This window comes from Caretta caretta, chromosome 1 (assembly GCF_965140235.1).
Source record: "Caretta caretta isolate rCarCar2 chromosome 1, rCarCar1.hap1, whole genome shotgun sequence".
Lineage (NCBI taxonomy): Eukaryota > Metazoa > Chordata > Testudines > Cheloniidae > Caretta > Caretta caretta.
The window spans coordinates 270,995,504-271,014,392 of record NC_134206.1 but is presented as its reverse complement, the minus strand read 5'-3'; the positions used below and the strand labels follow the sequence as shown (position 1 = coordinate 271,014,392).

Here is an 18,889-nt window from a genome sequence, read left to right as displayed (position 1 = left end):
TTTCACAAAGTGATCACACTATACCTGACCTATTGGTCCTCCTCCTCAAAGAAAACTTGCACAACACTTTCAAGATGAGCCTGGGAGCTTAAATTCATAACTTTGCTAGACACTAAAAATCATCTACTGAATAGACACACTGGATTTATGGCTTATTGCAACAATCTATAAATCACGAACAACTGCCCCTGAGGTCTCCTCTCATTCTTTTTCCCTCTGTGACTGGAAGGGTGTTAACAGTCCACTTCACCTTGCATAATTGTATTTTAACTACTTATGCTAAACAATCTGTTTCACCTTATATTTAGCTATGATGCTCCGAGTATATTTCCCAGACATGAAGAAAAGCTCGGTGACAGTTAGTCCAATGAAAGATATTACCTCACCCACCTTGTCTCTCTACACCTCCCTAGCACAAGCAAGCTGGTAGACATCATTAGTTACATTTTCAATGCATGTCCTATCACATTAATTTGCTCAGGGTTTACACTAGTTTTTAAACAATATTTACATGCAGTGGCGGAAGTTCAGATGGCTCCTGTGTTGAGGATGCTGAATGGCAGGCTGAAGGCCTTTTTAAAAAAAAACCTTAAAGCTGGCATGTTGTTGGATTATGTTTTTAAATAAATTTAGTTGAAAGTCAACAGTTGTTTCAGTATTTGATTTAGTCACAAAGGGGAAATGGAGACATTATGCAAGATAATCACAAAAAATTTATCCAAGGCATTTTAGACGTGTGCAGAGACCAATATGACTTATATATGGATGAAGGTTAACTTGCATTTTCTCCATTTTTTCTCATAGTTGCTATAGTATTTTTAACCATTTGATTTTTTTTTTTAAGAGTATGTTCTGAAATCACTCTGTCTCATAAAATGACACCTGACAGGAAAGTTACAGAGTACACACAAGATGTTTCTCTTTGTCTTGGAATTAAATGCACTTCCTCATGTCATGCAGAACTACATGAACTATATCAGAGCTAAGAAATTTAAGAGAGCTAATGGATTTTGCTGCACAGAGTGCAAGCTCTTAAGAAAATATAAAGAGAATGATAAAAACTGGTTTTAGCTGTAAGAGGCAATTTATTTCTGGTAACTGGCATGCTCTACAATAAAAAACCCCCCACCTCTCAATGTCTGATAAATGTTACTAATACTTCTCACTATTTTCCAGAATACGTTAATAATAGTACAGTGACTACCAGTAATTGATTTGCAAAAGGAGAACAACATCTGATGCCCAAGGCACACAGGTAGCTGTGTATCAGCCTCTCTCTACCTTTCTTTGGTGATTTTCATCACCATCGCACGCTAGTTGCAAATACAGGCTGAGTCCGATCTCACCACTTGCAACTCATGTACCACAGGAAATCATGAGATGTTAAAAGGTTAAAATGACTAATTCAAGAAAATATGGTATGCATAGACAAGTTCAGCTCTCTGCCAACAACCAAACATAGGTTTTCATTTTCTAATGTAATGCAATAACCTTCACTTTATATTAGGGCTGTCAAGCAATTAAAAAAATTATTTGCGATTAATCGCGCAATTAAAAAATTAATTATGATTAATTGTGCAATTAAACAATAATAGAATACATTTAAATATTTTTGATTTTTTCTACATTTTCAAATATATTGATTTCAATTACAACACAGAATACAAAGTGTACAGTGCTCATTTTACATTTATTTTTGATTACAACTATTTGGACTGTAAAAAAACAAAAGAAATAGTATTTTTCAAGTCACCTAATACAAGTACTGTAGTGCAATCTCTTTATCATGAAAGTTGAACTTACAAATGTAGAATTATGTTAAAAAAAAACTGCATTCAAAAATAAATGTAAAATTTTAGAGCCTGCAATTCCACTCAGTCCTACTTCTTGTTCAGACAAACGAGTTTGTTTACATTTGTAGGAGATAATACTGTCCGCTTCTTGTTTACAATGTCATCTGAAGGTGAGAACAGGTGTTCTCATGGCACTGTTGTAGCCGGTGTCGCAAGATATTACATGCCAGCTGTGCTAAAGATTCATATGTCCCTTCATGCTTCAGCCATCGTTCTAGGGGACATGCGTTCATGCTGATGATGGGTTCTGCTTGATAACAGTCCAAAGCAGTTTGGTCCGATGCATTTTCATTTTCATTATCCGAGTCAGATGCCATCAGCAGGAGGTTGATTTTCTTTTTTGGTGGTTCAGATTCTGTAGTTTCTGCATTGGAGTGTTGCTCTTTTAAGACTTCTGAAAGCATGCTCCACACCTTGTCGCTCTCAGATTTTGGAAGGCACTTCAGATTCTTAAATCTTGGGTCAAGTGCCGTAGCTATCTTTAGAAATCTCACATTGGTACCTTCTTTGCGTTTTGTGAAATCTGCAGCAAAAGTTTTCTTAAAATGAACAACATGTGTTGGGTCATCATCCAAGACTGCTATAACATGAAACAGATGGCAGAATGTGGGTAAAACAGAGCAGGGGATATACAATTCTCCCCCAAGAAGTTCAGTCACAAATTTAATTAACACATTTTTTAACGAGCATCATCAGCATGTCCTCTGGAATGGTGGCCAAAGCACGAAGGGGCATACAGAATGTTCAGCATATCTGGCACGTAAATACCTTGCAATGCCAGCAACAAAAGTTCCATGCAAATGCCTGTTCTCACTTCCTGGTGACATTGTAAATAAGAAGAGTGCAGCATTATCTCCTGTAAACGTAAACAAACTTGTTTGTCTTAGTGATTAGCTGAACAAGAAGTAGGACTGAGTGGACTTATAGGGTCTGAAGTTTTACATTATTTTGTTTTTGAGTGCAGTTATGCAACAACAAAAAAAATCTACATTTGTAAGTTGCACTTTCACGACAAAAAGATTGCACTACAGTACTTGTATGAGGTGAATTGAAAAATACTATTTCTTTATCATTTTTACAATGCAAGTATTTGTAATCAAAAATAATATACACTTTGATTTCAATTACAACACAGAATACAGTATATATGAAAATGTAGAAAAACATCCAAAATATTTAATAAATTTCAATTGGTATTCTATTGTTTAACAGTGCAATTAAAATTGCGATTAATCGCGATTAATTTTTTTGAGTTAATCACGTGAGTTAACTGCGATTCATTGACAGGCCTACTTTACACTTCATGTTTATAATGAAGAGTACTCAGCAATTCTAACAAATTCATTTAATTGTTTAGATGTATTGTTGGGGATGTTTTTTAAAAAGCAATATGAAAGTGATTTTTCAAAAGTACAAGTTTACGATAATCCAAACCTAATTCAAGATCGTAAGAATGACCATACGGGGTCAGACCAATGGTCCATCTAGCCCAATATCTTGTCCTCTGACAAGGTGATCAGTATCAGATGCTTCAGAGGGAATGAACAGAACAGGGCAATTTATCCAGTGATCCATCTCGTCGTCCAGTCCCGACTTCTAGCAGTCATAGGATTATGGACACCCAGAGCATGAGGTTGCATCCCTGACTATCTTTGCTAATAGCCATTGATGGACCCATTATCCATGAACTTAGCTAATTCTTTTTTGAACCCTGGCCTTTACAACATCCCCAGCAATGAATTCCACAGGTTGACTGTGCTTTATATGAAGAAGTACTTCCTTTTGTTTGTTTTAAACCTATTACCTATTAATTTCATTCAGCGACCACGGGTTCTTCTGTTATGTAAAGGGGTAAACAATACTTCCTTATTCACTTTCTCCACATGATTTTATAGACCACTTTCATAGCCAGCCTCCCCCGCCTGGGTCGTTTCTTTTCTGACATAAGCCTTTTTAATTTCTCCTCATTATGAAAACTGTTCCATACTACTAATCAGTTTTGTTGCCTTTCTCTGTACTTTTTCCAATTCTAGTATATCTTTTTTGAGACGGGGAGACTGGAACTGCATGTAGTATTCTAGGTATGTGTGTACCACAGATTTATACAGTGGCATGAGATCTTCTGTCTTATTATCTATCCCCTTCCTAATGGTTCCTAACATTCTGTTCGCTTTTTTGACTGCTGCTGCACATTGAGTAGATGTTTTCAGAGACCTAGCCACGATGACTCCAAGATCTCTTTCTTGCGTGGTAACAGCTGATTTAGACGCCATCATTTTGTATGTATAGTTGGGGTTATGTTTTCCAGTGTTCCCTTGATATAAGAGTATATTCCAGGACAAATGGTCTATTTAGTCCATTGATTATATCAAAGAATGTTTGAACACTCACCCTAGAGCTTGGAAGGAAGGAATGGAGCGTGCCCAGTGCATGGACAAAAAGAGTAGTCTGGAGGCTGATTCACAGATGTAATGAACATTCAGGTATTCAGGCATCGGAGAAGGCATGGTGAGCTGATGCAAAAAGGAATTGTAAAATTAGTTATTTTATTGCTTGTTAAAAATTGTAATTACAAAAAAAAGTCTTTGACGTAATGTCTTGCAAGGAAAAAAGGAAAGTAGTGTATTTTAAAAAATAACATGAATTAGATAAAGCCTTGAAATAAATTGCATGACTGCCTTTGTTCATTAGTCACAATTGTTAAACTTGTATAGAATTACAGAGCAGTGAAGAAACAGGGCAAATTTATTTGAATTCCACACTTTATATAGATGATCATATATTTGAAAAAATTAGCTATGAGCATCCCAAGTAAATTACATTGCAATCCTTTGAGACATTTTGAGAAGACTGATACCTTAGAAGAAACACTGTCAGTGGGATTATTTTGATGCAACTGCTTACACTTACAGCTATAGATATAAAAAAAAAATACAAATTGGGAGGTATCATACCTTTCCATAGCTTGCCCCAGAGGAGTGGAATAAATGGCCTGAAAAATTAGTGGAATTGCCAAAACTATTAGTTTTAGGGGGGAAAATATTTACAAAAATTCTTTGGTTTGTAGTTTTTAAAATTAATATTTTATAAATAAATATACTATTCTAGTATGTTAACATGCTACACCTGATATTCAGCATATATAAACTGCCTGATATCCTAGCACTGCTCACATTAAACATAAATGGCCAAACCTTCCAAGTGACTCACACACATAGTTCCATTGAAGTCAAACAGGTTTATTGCATGAGTAAGGGCAGCACGATTTGATCCAAAATGGATATTTAATTATAACACAGTAGTTCTATTCCCAGAGATTAATAATTGGCTATATATATAAAATTAATAGAATTAAAATAGTTTTGACTAAGATAACTATTTTAAAATGTAGAAACTGTGTTCTAGGATTAGGATTAGATTTATATTTACAAGGGTGACCAAAGAGTGGGCTGGTTGGAGAGGACAAAGCCCAATGCAATGCTCTGTACTGAAATGTTCATATATGCAGTCTTTTTATTTGCTCAAGTGGTAGCTATGAGTTGAAGAGGAAAAAGATGGAGGAAATTCCATAGGTTCATAAAGTGGAAATAAAAATATGAAGTATTTGGCTCCTCTCCCAAAAAAGGTTGTGGAAAATGGCAAGAGAACCACAATGGTTAAAGTCAATTAATATCCTAAAGCAGTGAGATAGGTAAGCAAAGGAGAAGTCCTGTCACAAATGAGGTCCAGAGCCTCAGTTCTAAATCCTGCATGCTTGGCTCATATGTCAAGAGTTTGTATATATGGCACATTGTAATACTTATGAATCTCTGTTTTTTGGTAACTACATAGTGCTGTAGATCCAGTAGCATGGATTACAGACTGATTTTGAGGGAAATAAGCTACAGAGAAGATCGCAGTGAAGAGTGCTGTTTATATAATAAACCGTGCTGCAAAAACACTCAGGAGGGATGTTAATTTTCCTGAACAAGAAATAGCTAACCATTGAACAAAAGCAGTGCATTCCTCAGAACATGAATGACAATATTTAAGTACACCTGGTTATTCCTTAAGAAATTTAAACAAATAAACAAATAAAGTACATACCAAATTCTTGAACTTTTAAAATGGCTAAGAAATTAGTTTTAATGTTTATAAGTCAAAAACATTAAACACATATAAAATACCCTGAAAGCGACATGTGCATCGCTGAGAAGCGGCCCCTCTATTTCAACGATATTCATGCTTGTTTCTCCACCAATCAGATGTACATTGGCTTCAACAGTCTCTGCAGAGCTCTGACATGCTGCACTCTCTCCTGGGTTTAGTGCTTTCGCAAGAGTATCAAATGCCCTATCAGAAGACATTGTTATCTATGAGTTCAGTCAAATTATACAGCAAAAGCAAGGAAAATGTAATATCTTGCTGTGTAGGCTTCAGTCTAGACAGAATCTGTATAGGCTTGTACTTCCAAATATATTCCATTTTGCTCCCCAGTGTGATAATTTGAAAATCCCGAAAGCACTGCTCTATCCCAACACCTTACTTTGCTGCTACAAGCATTATTTTAAAAACAAAGATTGGGGGGTGGAGGAGAAGGTTGTGTGGCACAGAATCATTGGGAATCCCTGTCCCCAAGGCAGAAGTAAGCTTTGCCTCCTGCTATAACATCTAAGGAGCATATCCCTGGGGCTTCCTCCTAGCAGCAATGGGCGGGGGAGAGAGGCACCGCCAGGAACAGTAGCCCAGTGGCTGCCATCATTGGGAGCCTTTTCAGGGCTCCTTACAGCTAACACAACAATAATCAGCCATCATCTCTCCACCAAAATACTTAGCAGGTAAGGGAGCAGCTGTCACAAAGAGGAGAGTTAAGGCAGAGACAGAGCCCTATCAAAACATCTGTTTATATGGAGGGGCTAAATAACACTACTGCTGCCAGAGATGGTGTCAGGGAGAGCAAGCCAAAGAAGTCCCAAGGGCTCTCTGATCTGCCTCAATTCTCCTACCCACTTCAGTTTGGGCCGTGTAGTGGTGAAATGTGTGCACCCATCATCCCTTCTTTAGGAAAGGAAATAAGGCTTCAATACTCAAACATTAAATGTTTATCGCCAAGGAAATCCTTTTCCCTTCTACACCGCAACTCCTTCTGCAACAATAAGCCAAGTTTTACAAACCTTGCTCCCTAAGGGTGTGTCTACACTGCTCATGCCAGCTGACTAGGATCCCAGTGCTCAAGCTGTGGGGCTGTTTAATTGTGGTGTAGATGTTCCAGCTTGAGCTCTGGGACCCTCCTACTTCACAAGGTCCTAGAGGCCAGGCTCCAGCCTGAGCCTGGATGTCTACACTGCAATTACACACCCCTGAACCCTGAGTCAGCTGGCACAGGTCAGCTGTGGGTGTCTAATCACAGTGTAGACATACCCTAAGGCAGTGGTTCTCAAACTTTTGTATTGGTGACCCCTTTTCACACAACAAGCCTCTAAGTGCAACCCCCCTTATAAATTAAAAACACTTTAAAATATTTAACACTATTATAAATCCTGGAGGTGAAGCAGGGTTTTGGATGGAGGCTAACAGCTCGTGACCCCCTCCCCCCATGTAATAACCTTGCAACCCCCTGAGCAGTCATGACCCCCAGTTTGAAAACCCTGCCCGAAGGGCCCAGTCCTGTAGCCCTTGTTCATGCAGGAAGTCCCATTATCTCCAACATTTACTAGCATGAGTAAAGATTGCAAGATAAAGTTTCAAAGAAAGGAATGTCTAGAATAAATTTCTAGTGTGGACAAAAAAAATGAAATCATAACTCATTAAATAAGACAAGGTGTGTTCTGAGTAGTTTACGCATAGCATGGATTTCCTTTATTCTGAGTAATTTCAGGTCCTTTCCATCTCCCTCACTCACTGATGGCTACACAGATCTAATCAAGCAGTAGGGAAGAATGATTATGTACAATTAGGCTGTTATCCAGCTAGGAAACAAAAGCAATAGACTAAATTGCAACATAAAGGGACTTAGACACAGGCCATTTAAAGTGTGGCTTAAATTTATTGTAGGAAAGTAAAGGTTTTATTTTGGGTATGTGAGTACCACACCCAAAAGAAGATACAGAAAGAAAAATGACTAGAAAATCAGTGCGCCTTCTTGAAAGGCCTCAACCTCACTTTCTTTAGCAAATACTTTTATGAGTCTCTTAGAATAAGTTTGTGTAATATTTGGAGGAAGTTATGTGAGATTTATGTCTGATCTACACTACTAAGTTTCATCAGTAAAGGTTGCATTATGTTAACTCATGTTTGGGTGCATTCATGCGCAATTCTGAGTCCAGTCAGTAAAACCCTGGCTTTCCGTCAGTCAAGTTAAATCACGTCCCACAAAACAACATAAATCCTGTATGAGCACAGTTCTATGGGTATAACGCCCGTGTGGATGCTCCATTACCTATACCAGTACAAACAATCCTCCAGAAACAATCCCACAATGACCCTTTCCCAGTCACTGTTCTGGTCCCGATTTTGAACTCTGCTGCCTGAAGGTCACAGTGATCAAAGTCCACCCCCTTTTAAAATCCTCAGCATGTTTTGGAAATGCTTCTCTTCCTACTGGCCCACCTTTTCTGCCTTCACACACACAGGTAAGGCATGAGGTAAAACTGCAGCTAACAGGAGCGTGGGGGCAGGGAATCAGGCACGGTTGCACTGCAGCCTGTTCTAAGGAAGAAGTTCTGGACTTCCTCAACCTATGGAGAGAAAATGCAGTGCAAACCCAACTGTGGAATTGCTGCAGGAATAAAGATTATTCAGACATTGCAGAAGGGATGCAAAAGCTGGGATATGACAGGGAAAAGCAGCAATGGTGGGCAAAGGAGAAGGAAGTGCAGCAGTCCTACCAATAGGCAAAGGAGGCCAACAGAAAATCTGGAGCTCCCTCCCACACCGGCTGCAACTATGTGGCACTGGATGCCATACTGGGCATATAACCCTGCGAGTGACAGTGGACACCTCGTAAGACCCAGAAGAAAGAACCCCAGCAATAGACAGCAATGAAAAGTTCACAGTGGAGGGGGATGTGGAAGATGCAATCCCTGAACAGACCAAGGAGCTCTTCAAGAGCCTGCTAAACATAACTCTGACTTGCCCAGAAGAGGAACCCATTGAAAAAGGGGCAAAGACCTCAGGTAGGTGTACTGCACTTTTAAAAAAAACTTTATTCATAGGTTTTGGAACTCTCCTCCTTCATCCCCACCTCTAAAACTGGTGGCTGAACATATGTGGGCGAAAAACAAAGGATACCTTTTGAAGTAAACAGTTTATTTGAACAACATGAACTGGCAGTCACAGGCAAAAAATAAGAGAACACTATAAAATAAGCAACACAAAAACATTCCCACATGTATCCTTTTGCCAGGGTGGACAGATAGAATTTTTAGTAATATAAATCGATGCACTGCAAGCAGGAAAAAAAAAAAAAAAGTAGTGAAACCAACACTTGAGCATTCAATTCAAATACACAGAAAATTTAAAATAATCCTTAGAAGCAATCCAGTAAATATTTATTCCGACTATATGATTTTTTTTCTGACTAAAACTGGATGGTTAACAGATAATATAAAACATGAAAAATGCAGTACTGTAGTTTTCCAATCTTAAGAGTTCAAATAAAAAAACAATTATTTGCATGAAGTGCTTGAATTCAAGGGTAGAAAGAGGGAGAGATGGTTTATTTCTGGCTTAGGGGGTGTGGCTTTGAATTGACTTTGCACAGCTAGGCAGCAGTGACTACCCTCTCCTCTTTTGAAGTTTTTGGTTGATCTTGGAACAAATCTCTTTTATCATTTGGCACAATCTCAATAAAGTTTTCAAATACTGTAGGATTTAAATTTTGCTTGAACATTTCTCAGGAGGGATGCTTTGTTTCTTCCACCATGATAGGAAACTTTTCCATGCCACCCCATAACAAGCTCCTGCAGCAGTGTTGGTGTGAAGAGGATGGCAGCAAATGGAACTTGAGCAGTTGCCTCCTCGGGGCCTTTGGTACCCGCATGAGTGATACATCAGCCAGAATCACCACTGCCTGTAATAAGTTTAGCAATATTTACTGCACTATCCCTAAACGTATTACCCAGGACATAGGGCAGACCACCCCCCACAACTCTTCATGGCTACAGGTTTTGAAAAGTGCCCCAATCTACTCACCATGCTGCTAAACTGTCCTAAAGCAAGTCTGACCCATGTCATACTTCCATGAATATTGTTATGGCAACATTTTAGGCAATTTTCTCAGTTATTTCCTACCTGCTAACCCTTTAACTCTAACAATGTCTGAGTGTCTTGTTTATCAGCAGCTTCAGCTGGGGTATCATTGAGAGGGGCCCCCTTCACACCTGCTAAAAGACTGACCTTGATCAGAAGGACAGGGGAGAACATGCTCAGATCTCCTCAGGAGCTCAGAGTCTGTGGACCGCAAGACAAGAAAGTGGAAGGAGTGCATGCTGGAGGAAAGGCACAAGTATGAGGAGCTGCATAGGTAAGTCCACCAAGACATTATGCAGCTCCTGGGATAGCAAAGGAAGATGCTATAAAGCATTAAGCAATAAAGACTTACCCCCCACCAGCCACTGCACTACATGGACAATTCTGTTTCCACAGCTTGGCCTATAAATTCCTCCCTCATCAAGGTGTCAGCATAGTATGTCACAGTAATCCCTTGCTCTCAACCCCAGTGGAAAATAAGCAGTATTTCTATGACTGTATGTACGCTGGCCTGTGATTCATACAAGAAGTTCAGCACCTTGCACTTTCTTTTTAAATGGTTTTAAATGTTCTTAGAACCATTTTTGTTGTTTATTACTGTTCAAAATTTTGTTTTGCGAAAATCAAGATTTATGTTGTCTTGCAAATAAGCTTTGTGACCTCGATCACTGGATTCATAAAATGCATTCAGAATTCATCTAAAATTAATATATAAGTCAAGTACACTTTAATCATGAAGTGACAAATTAACACAAACCACCACACTCAGACTATGGGTTGCACAGTTAAAATACGCTTTTAAGACCTCCCTTAGCCATACAAGACCTTGATGGGCTCTTGTAATTGTCCAGCTGTTCAATATCAGCAGTCCTTCCACCTTCCCCTCCTCCATCCCACTAATAATGTTTCTCTTTGCTTCACAAATACTGTGAAAAACACAACATGCAACCTAGTCATAAGGCATCTCCAGCATCCTGTCAATCTACCAAATGCACATCCTGCACCAGCTCAGACAACAGTTAAATCTTTCCTTGCTGCGGTCCAGGTTCCCGGTATATGTCTTCACGAGCCAGGGAAGCAAAGAGGAGGACAGGTCTCTGAGAGTCATAGTTGACATTTCAACCCCACCAACATGAATGTGCTAGTCCAGGAAAAAGTGTCTCTTCATGTAGCTTTTTCAAAAAGGACTATCTATATTCCTAAAAATGTGAGGATTGTGCACCTTCCCTAACCATCCTATGTTAATGTCAGTAAAACATCCCCAGTGAACCACTAGTGCTTCTATAACCAGGGGAAAATATCCCTTTCCGTTTATGTATTCAGAAGTAAGGGCAGGGTTCCCAGAATCAGGATGTGTCCTGTCTATTACTGCCTCACCAGTTTGAGAAGCCCATTTACTGAACCCATCTATTATTTCCAGTATATTGCCCATAGTCATAATCCTGTGCATCAGAACATGCTTAATGGCCTTATACACCTGGAAGATGACAGCCCCCACCACAGACTTTCCTGCAGTAAACACCTAGCCCCACCAACTGATAGCAATCTGGGGTTGCAGGCTTCCATAGCGTCACAGCCCCCGTTTTTTCCACTGTTAAAGCAGCTCTCATTTGGTGTCTCTGTGCTGCAAAGCTGGGATGAGCTTGACACACAACTCCAGGAATGTGGCCTTCTGCATCCAAAAGCTCTGCAGCTACTGTGGATTGTCCCAGATTTGAATGACAATCCAATCCCACCACTTGGTGTTCATTTCATGGGCCCAGAAGCATCACTTCACCATGTGCAGCTGGTTAGTAAATACCTTCAGCAAACACATTTTCATTCACTGTCTGCATCATCCTCCCCTCAGTTTTCTCGATTTTATAGCTGCACACCTAGCTGCTGTGGTAGTTGTTGAAGATCACAGAAGAATCAGGCGCCTGTCACTAAAATAGACATGAGAACTCTACTGATCTGTTCAGCATCCATGCTTCTGCCAGCAAGATGGCAGAAAGTCTGAAAACCAGCATGAGGAACTGAAAGTATTTTTAAAATGGCACAGAACAAGAAAACTATGGGATGGAACAGAAGGAATTGTGGAAACTTGGCCTCGAGCTCCCACAATTCCTTTAGAGTACTGGTATTCCACAACACTCTTCCAAAATATCCCAGAAGGCAGTGTGCTGATGGTAGCATGAGACACACTCAGATGCCAACCCACAATGCAAAGCACCTTTTGCTGATACAATCTCTCACCATGAGGATGTACTGCACCGTTAAAGGCAGTCATGTGTGCAAGTGCTCTATTGAAATTGCCACGTTGGCAGCTGTATGCCAGCAGAAATGCTACCAGTAAAGCTTTCTAGTGTAGACATGGCCTTCGATCAAAGTTTCAATTTTACATTTGAAACTATTTTTCCTCTAATATGCATTATCTGAAGGGAAACTCCCTTTGATGACTTATGAGAAGGGACGATGTATTAAGTAAGGTCAAAGCTCTCCCATCTTGCTCATTAATATACGCTATATAGAATGCAATTTAAAAAAAAAAATATGTACAAGAACACTAAAGGGTGCAAAGTTAGGCACTGAAAAGTGTAAGGAAATGTGAAGGTTGCCTGTGCCATCTTACTTCTATCCCCTTGTGCATTTGTACATTACAGTCTTCAAGCACATCATCATAAACTATTATATTCTCCAAAGTCCTGTCTCATATGGTATACAGATTGAGGGCTCTATGAGGTTCCTATTAATGTCAATGGAAAGAGACATACCGACTTCAATGGGAATTAGATTAAGATACTGAAAGAGGTAGGTGTACATAAATTCTGCTTGCAATAACAGAGTCAATACAGAATAAAGCAAACTAAAGCCTAGGGGCCAGATCATCAGCTGCATTAATTGGAGCTAGACTAGTTTATCCAATGGATTTACTCCAAATTTACATTGGTGTAATACAGTAATTTTTGGCTCTGAGAGTACAGGATGGATAGTATGTAGTGAATTACTACTACCTTGGCTGCTGTTGGGTAAATGCTTGAGCTGAAGGGTTGGCAAGATTCTGCTGGAAGGATTAAATGGACCAGCACTGCTGTACTACCCGCTTATCCTACCTACACTAGCACTGAAAAGGTTCATATTAAAATCAATGCAGGCAAAGGATTTGTAAAATGTACTGAGTGAATGCCACTGTAATAATACTGAAAGGATCTATGAAGCACTTCTCTATGCACAGAAAGTATTTTATGTGCATTCCAAGGGACTGAAATGGAGTTGTCAGTGTTCAGCTGCCTGTGTAGATGGGACTCATGAACAATAAATTTTCCTATGTGGAACAAAGTACTAAAAGAGTATACAGTATATAATATGTGGACCAAGGCCTACTACTGATGATGATCATGGGAATATAAATCAGCCACCAAGGTTACATTGAAATTCTTTCCAAACACAAATATAATTTACTCATATTTATTTCTAAATGGAACTTTTCACTGCAAAATTTTACTCAGAACTCAATTAGTGTCTTCTGTATGGTTATTCTTCATCACAAGTTCTGTATGTTAATGTAATGATTTTTACTGAAGAACTGTCTGCATTGTTTGATTGTGTAAGCTTTGAGTGAGATTACCAAAAAGAATTATATTTAAAAAATGTAAATATTGTAGTGTGCCTTACCTTGTAACATCACTACTTGCTTGCTCTTCTTGATGAAGTTCAGACAATGATGTATCTCCGTTGCTTAAACTTTCAATCATAGACAGCTCAGCACTACTTTGAGACATGTCTTTGGACTTACTGAGATTTGCTAATGATGTTACCACATTTGCCAGTGTGCTTAAATCCCCCTGACATGCCTCAACCTAGGGGAAAAAAAGGATAGCTTTAATCCTTTCACACTGACAGAACCTGACTTTGTAAAGGAAAAAATTCAGCTTTCACACTAACAAATAAAGACATGGGATTGCAAACAGAACCCATGAAAAGTAAGTGACTTTCAGGAACAGATTAATTAAAATGAAGAAATTAGAGGTTGCACATGTTAATTTTGAAACAATTTTTTCAAAAATGAACTTTTACCAGTAGTTGACATATTTTTATGGGAACAGTACTCCAAAAAGCAACAACAATTATGGAAAGACTCGCTGCTTTTAAATTATTCTTAATTGTGGAAGTGAGGGGATGGGGGACATGCACACTTACTAGTTTCTGTAGGCCAAGTTCATTGCATGCATCAGGAGCTCCTTGCATCCCTTCAGTTCCCCCCACAAGCTCCCTGTGTTCCATCCTCCCATCTTCCCCTATTTCTGGAAGTCCCTGCAACCACCCATATGCTAGGGTCCCCCACTCCCCCGCCCCCGGCCAGGGTTTCTGGACGCCCCCCTATGACTCCCACCATTATTATAAAATTTCTTTCTGTCTGGGAGAAAAGTCATTAAGGGTGTCAACATGTTAAACTGTATTGGGAGGATTGGCAGAGCTGAGATGCGGGAATTGTTATGCTGGAAGGTGTTAATGGCTGCCATCAACCGGTTCTTTGATCTCTTGACAATTACAGAGGTGGTAAATTTCAGAGTAACAGCCCTGTTAGTCTGTATTCGCAAAAAGAAAAGGAGTACTTGTGGCACCTTAGAGACTAACCAATTTATTTGAGCATAAGCTTTCGTGAGCTACAGCTCACTTCATCGGATGGTAAAGCTGCTGCATCTGCTAACAAGATGCAAGGGGCTCTACATTTCCCCCATTTCCCTCTTCTAGTTTTTCGATTTTCACCAAAATCAATAGGATTTTGTTCATTGATGCCTAGAACATTCCCTGAAATGACTGGATGCAACATTCAAAAGTTACTGCATTGCACCCAAACAGAGAAATGCCATCAAGCTGAGTGAGAAAGTATATCTTGGGACCAACGCAGCTACAGCAACACAGCAAACATCCAGTTGAGTGTAAGACCTTGCTTCACTCGGCAAAATTATTGGTATTTTACACTGTTGAACTGCACAGTGACTAGGATTTCTCAGCTTTATAAATCCCATTTGTTTCTCTCACAATTTTTTTTAAACTTCATTCATTTTGAACAGCATTTCAATTTTCATAGTGTACACTACGGCCAAATTTTTCAGCACAACTGCAGAAAGCTTTGTTGAGACTTGCCTTTTTGTTTGTTTGCAGTGCTGTGGCAGCCATGTTGGTCCTAGGATATTAGGGATATTAGATACCCCAAGAGAATCTGCTTCAATAGCTGGTGGGGGGACACCCTCTGACCACACACCCCTAGTTGTCACCTGCCTCCCAACACTGGAACCCATACAGGATTTCATTAAACAATAACTCAATGGTGACCACATCCTGAAATAAATCTTTCTTGAACCCCCTCTTCTGGCCTTCAAACAATTCCCAAATGTCACCAAGCTCATCAGAAGCAAGCTCCCAATAGACGAGGACAAACACATTCAAAGTGGCACCAGACCCCACCAGAGCAACAGATGCAAAACCTCCACACATAGCTACACTGCTACGATAATCAATACTTCCCACAACACTCCTTACAAGATCCATGGGTCCTATATATGCCTATCACAATGTGTGTGGTATCCCTCATCTCGTGCACTAAATACCTGAACAACAACTATATGGGTGAAAGAGGAGGTTACTTACCTGTAACTGGAGGTTCTTCAAGATGGGTGGTCCCTATCTGTATTCCATTGAGGGTTTATGCATGAGCACCATGTGACCCGAGCCAGAGAATTTGAAAGTAGTAGCGTCCGTTGTTCTGCGCATGTGCCCTTGCCTCACCTTATGGCTTCATCTGAGGTGATAAAGGGGGGGCATACCAACCATGTCTCCAGTTCCTTCTCCACCGCAAATCCAAGAGATCCGCAGCAGAGGGGAAGGAGGGCAGGAAGTGGAATCCAGATAAGGACTGCACAAAGAATCTCTAATTACAGGTAAGTAACCTCCTTTTCTTCTTTGAGTGATGGTCCCTATTGTATTCCACTGAGAGTGATTAACAAACAGTACCTCAGGGGTTCTCAAACTGGGGGTCGGCCTCCACCCCAAACCCTGCTTTGCCTCCAGCATTTATAATGGTGTTAAATATATTTAGAAGTGTTTGTAATTTATTAGGGGGTGTCACACTCAGAGGCTTCCTATGTGAAAGGGGTCACCAATATAGAAGTTTGAGAACCACTGCAGTACCTAAACTGGAGGAGGGTGCAAAGAGGAGGATGGAACGGTTTAGTGCAGGACAGCCGCACCAAATGAGGCATCCGTCGCAGAGTTCTGCACCAAAGTGTAATGCGAAGCGAAGGTATGTGCTGAACTCCACGTGACCACTCTACATATGTCTCAAAGCGGCACTTCATGGAGAGTGGCCATGGTTGAACCTGGGGCTCTTGTGGAATGGGCCCTCACCCCCAGGGGTGGAGGCAGTCCTGACAACTCATAACGTAGTGTAATGCACCCCAAAATCCACTGGAAATTCTCTGTGTAGAGACTGCATGCCCCTTAACTCTCTCCATTACTGTGATAAACAATCTAGGAGATTTCCTGATCAGTCTTGTCCTCTGCAGTTAGAAGGTCAAAGCCTGATGGAGGTTGAGTGAGTGATGTCATTGTTCCTCTTCCGAGGCATGAGGCTTCAGAAAGAAAGCAGGTAAGTGGATGGGTTAATTCAGATGAAACTGGGATACAACTTTTGGTACAAACTTGAGATTGAAAAGAGGGACATAAAGCAAACCCAGTGGCTCAAAGGGTTGTTTCATTAGTGCTGACAGAACGAGTTGAGGTCCCACTGGGGAGTGATAGGTTGTGCATGTGGGAAAGTTCGGATGAGATCTTTTCAATACCTAGCAGTCAATGAGTATGTAAATACACAGTGCCCTTCCATGGAGAGGGGTGGGCTGGAAGGTGCTAATTGCTGCTAGGTGGGTTTTGAGGGTGAGCCTCAATGTTTTTAAGGATAGGAGGTAATCCAAAAGAAGGGGAATCTCCACTTCCTCTGGGGAAAGCAGTTTCTGTTGGGCCCAGGAGGTGAAGTGGTTCTATTTGGCTTGGTAGGAACCAAGATGTCACTTACTACGGTGTTGTGGAGTTTCCACTCATGATCAGACACAAATCTGCTGCTGAGAGAGTCTGCAATCACATTCTGAGTCCCCAGAAGATGGGCTGCAGAGAGCAGGATCTTGTGCCAATTCCATAGATTGACTACCTCCACACACAGAGTGGTTGACTTCCTGTCCCCTTCTTCGTTGACGTAATAAACAGTGATAGTGTTGTCCAACATGATGAGAATGTGATCGGAGCAGATGGATGGGAAAAATGTTTGGCATGCCTTCCCTACAGCCCGGAGTTTCAGAACGTTGATGTGCATCCTGGATTCCCAAGGAATCCATGTTCCTTGTGTCATGTGATCTCTCGTGCGCTCCCCACCCTACGAGGGACGCATTGGTGATGACTGTCCCATCCAGGGAGGATGGGAAAAAGGGGATCCCCACACAGACCTGTCATGGGTCCATCCACCACTGGAGGGATGAGAGTACCTCAGGGGGAAATGTCAGCATAAGGTCCCTGGTATGTCACATGGGTGAATAAACTCTTTTGGAGCTACATCTGGAGGCTGTGAAGGTGAAAGTGAGTGAAGACAGTGACATATGTGCATTATGCCATGTGGCCAAGGAGGGACAGGCAAGTCCTGGCTGGGACCAACGGACTGTTGACTTCTTGGGCGACAAGTTCTTGCAGAGTCGGAATCTGACCCTTGGTAGGTAAGTTCGTGCTGTGATTGAGCTGATGGAGGACTCCTGAAGTCTAGGGACTGTGTGGGAACCAAAGTTTATTTTTCAACATTGACGCTGACTCCGAGGAAGGAAAGGAGTCTCAAGAACATGGAGGTCGAGACTCGAGCTTCATCTCTGGATTGTGCTGCTAGTAGCCAGTCGTTGATATAGGGGAATATAAGGATCCCATAATGCCTGAGGTAGACCACCATGTCAGAAATAACTTTGATGAAGACCCTTGGAGCAATTGAGAGTCCAAATGGCAGGACCCTATACTGAAAATGCTGATAGCCTACCATGAACCTCAGTTATCGTCTGTGGGCCGGAGAGATGTATATGTGAAAACAGGCATCCTGCATATCGAGAGGCATAAACCAGATGCCTTTTTCTAACAATGGGATGATGGCTGCTAAGGTGACCATACAAAACTTGGGTGTATGGATGGAGCGACCGAGATGATGGAGATCCAGGATTGGCCTCCACATGCCCTTCTTTTTGGGAATCAGGAAGTAAGCTGAATAGAACCCTGTCCCTTGACAGTCTGGAGGAACCTACTTTATCGCTCTTCTTTGTAGTAAGGAGTCCACTTCTAGGGCAATGATGCTGTCATGAAATTGGTCCTTAAGGAGCAATTGGGGAGGGGGTTGTGTATGAGGTAGTGATGAATTTGATCATATAACTATAATGGGTGACAGTTAGCATCCACTTGTCCATTGTTATTGCACTCCAAGCTGGTAGAAAGAGTGCTAGACAACTGCCAAAGGGGATGGTGTGGTTGATGGTTCCTCAGAAATATCTTTTCTGAGAGATTTGCATGTGTGAGGAGGAAGGCTGTGAAGGTGGACCTGGAGGGAGAGATCGTTGGGTCTCTCGGTGGTTTGTACAGCCTCCTGTGGAAAAACTGGATGTGGATGGTGGGAAGTAGAATTTATGCTTGGGTGCTGGTGGGTAGATATCAGCAAGTGAAGTATGGTTCTTGACTCTTTGAGGATGTGGAGGGAATCATCTGTTTTCTGATTAAAAAGATGAAATTCATTGAAAGGGAGGTCCTCA

General features: G+C 40.8%; 1 protein-coding gene across 10 annotated transcripts in view; it reads right to left on the bottom strand.

Annotated features, from left to right (window-relative positions):
• NR2C1 (nuclear receptor subfamily 2 group C member 1) overlaps window positions 1–18,889 on the bottom strand; it is a 102,139-nt gene that overhangs the window by 22,082 nt on the left and 61,168 nt on the right. For all 10 annotated transcript variants that reach the window (XM_048835555.2, XM_048835556.2, XM_048835559.2 and 7 more), the window contains 3 exons: window positions 13,737–13,921; window positions 6,020–6,185; window positions 4,245–4,366 (listed from right to left, as the gene is read on the bottom strand). In XM_048835555.2, the coding sequence (XP_048691512.2) occupies window positions 4,245–4,366; window positions 6,020–6,185; window positions 13,737–13,921 (473 nt within the window). The remainder of the gene's footprint in view (window positions 1–4,244; window positions 4,367–6,019; window positions 6,186–13,736; window positions 13,922–18,889) is intronic.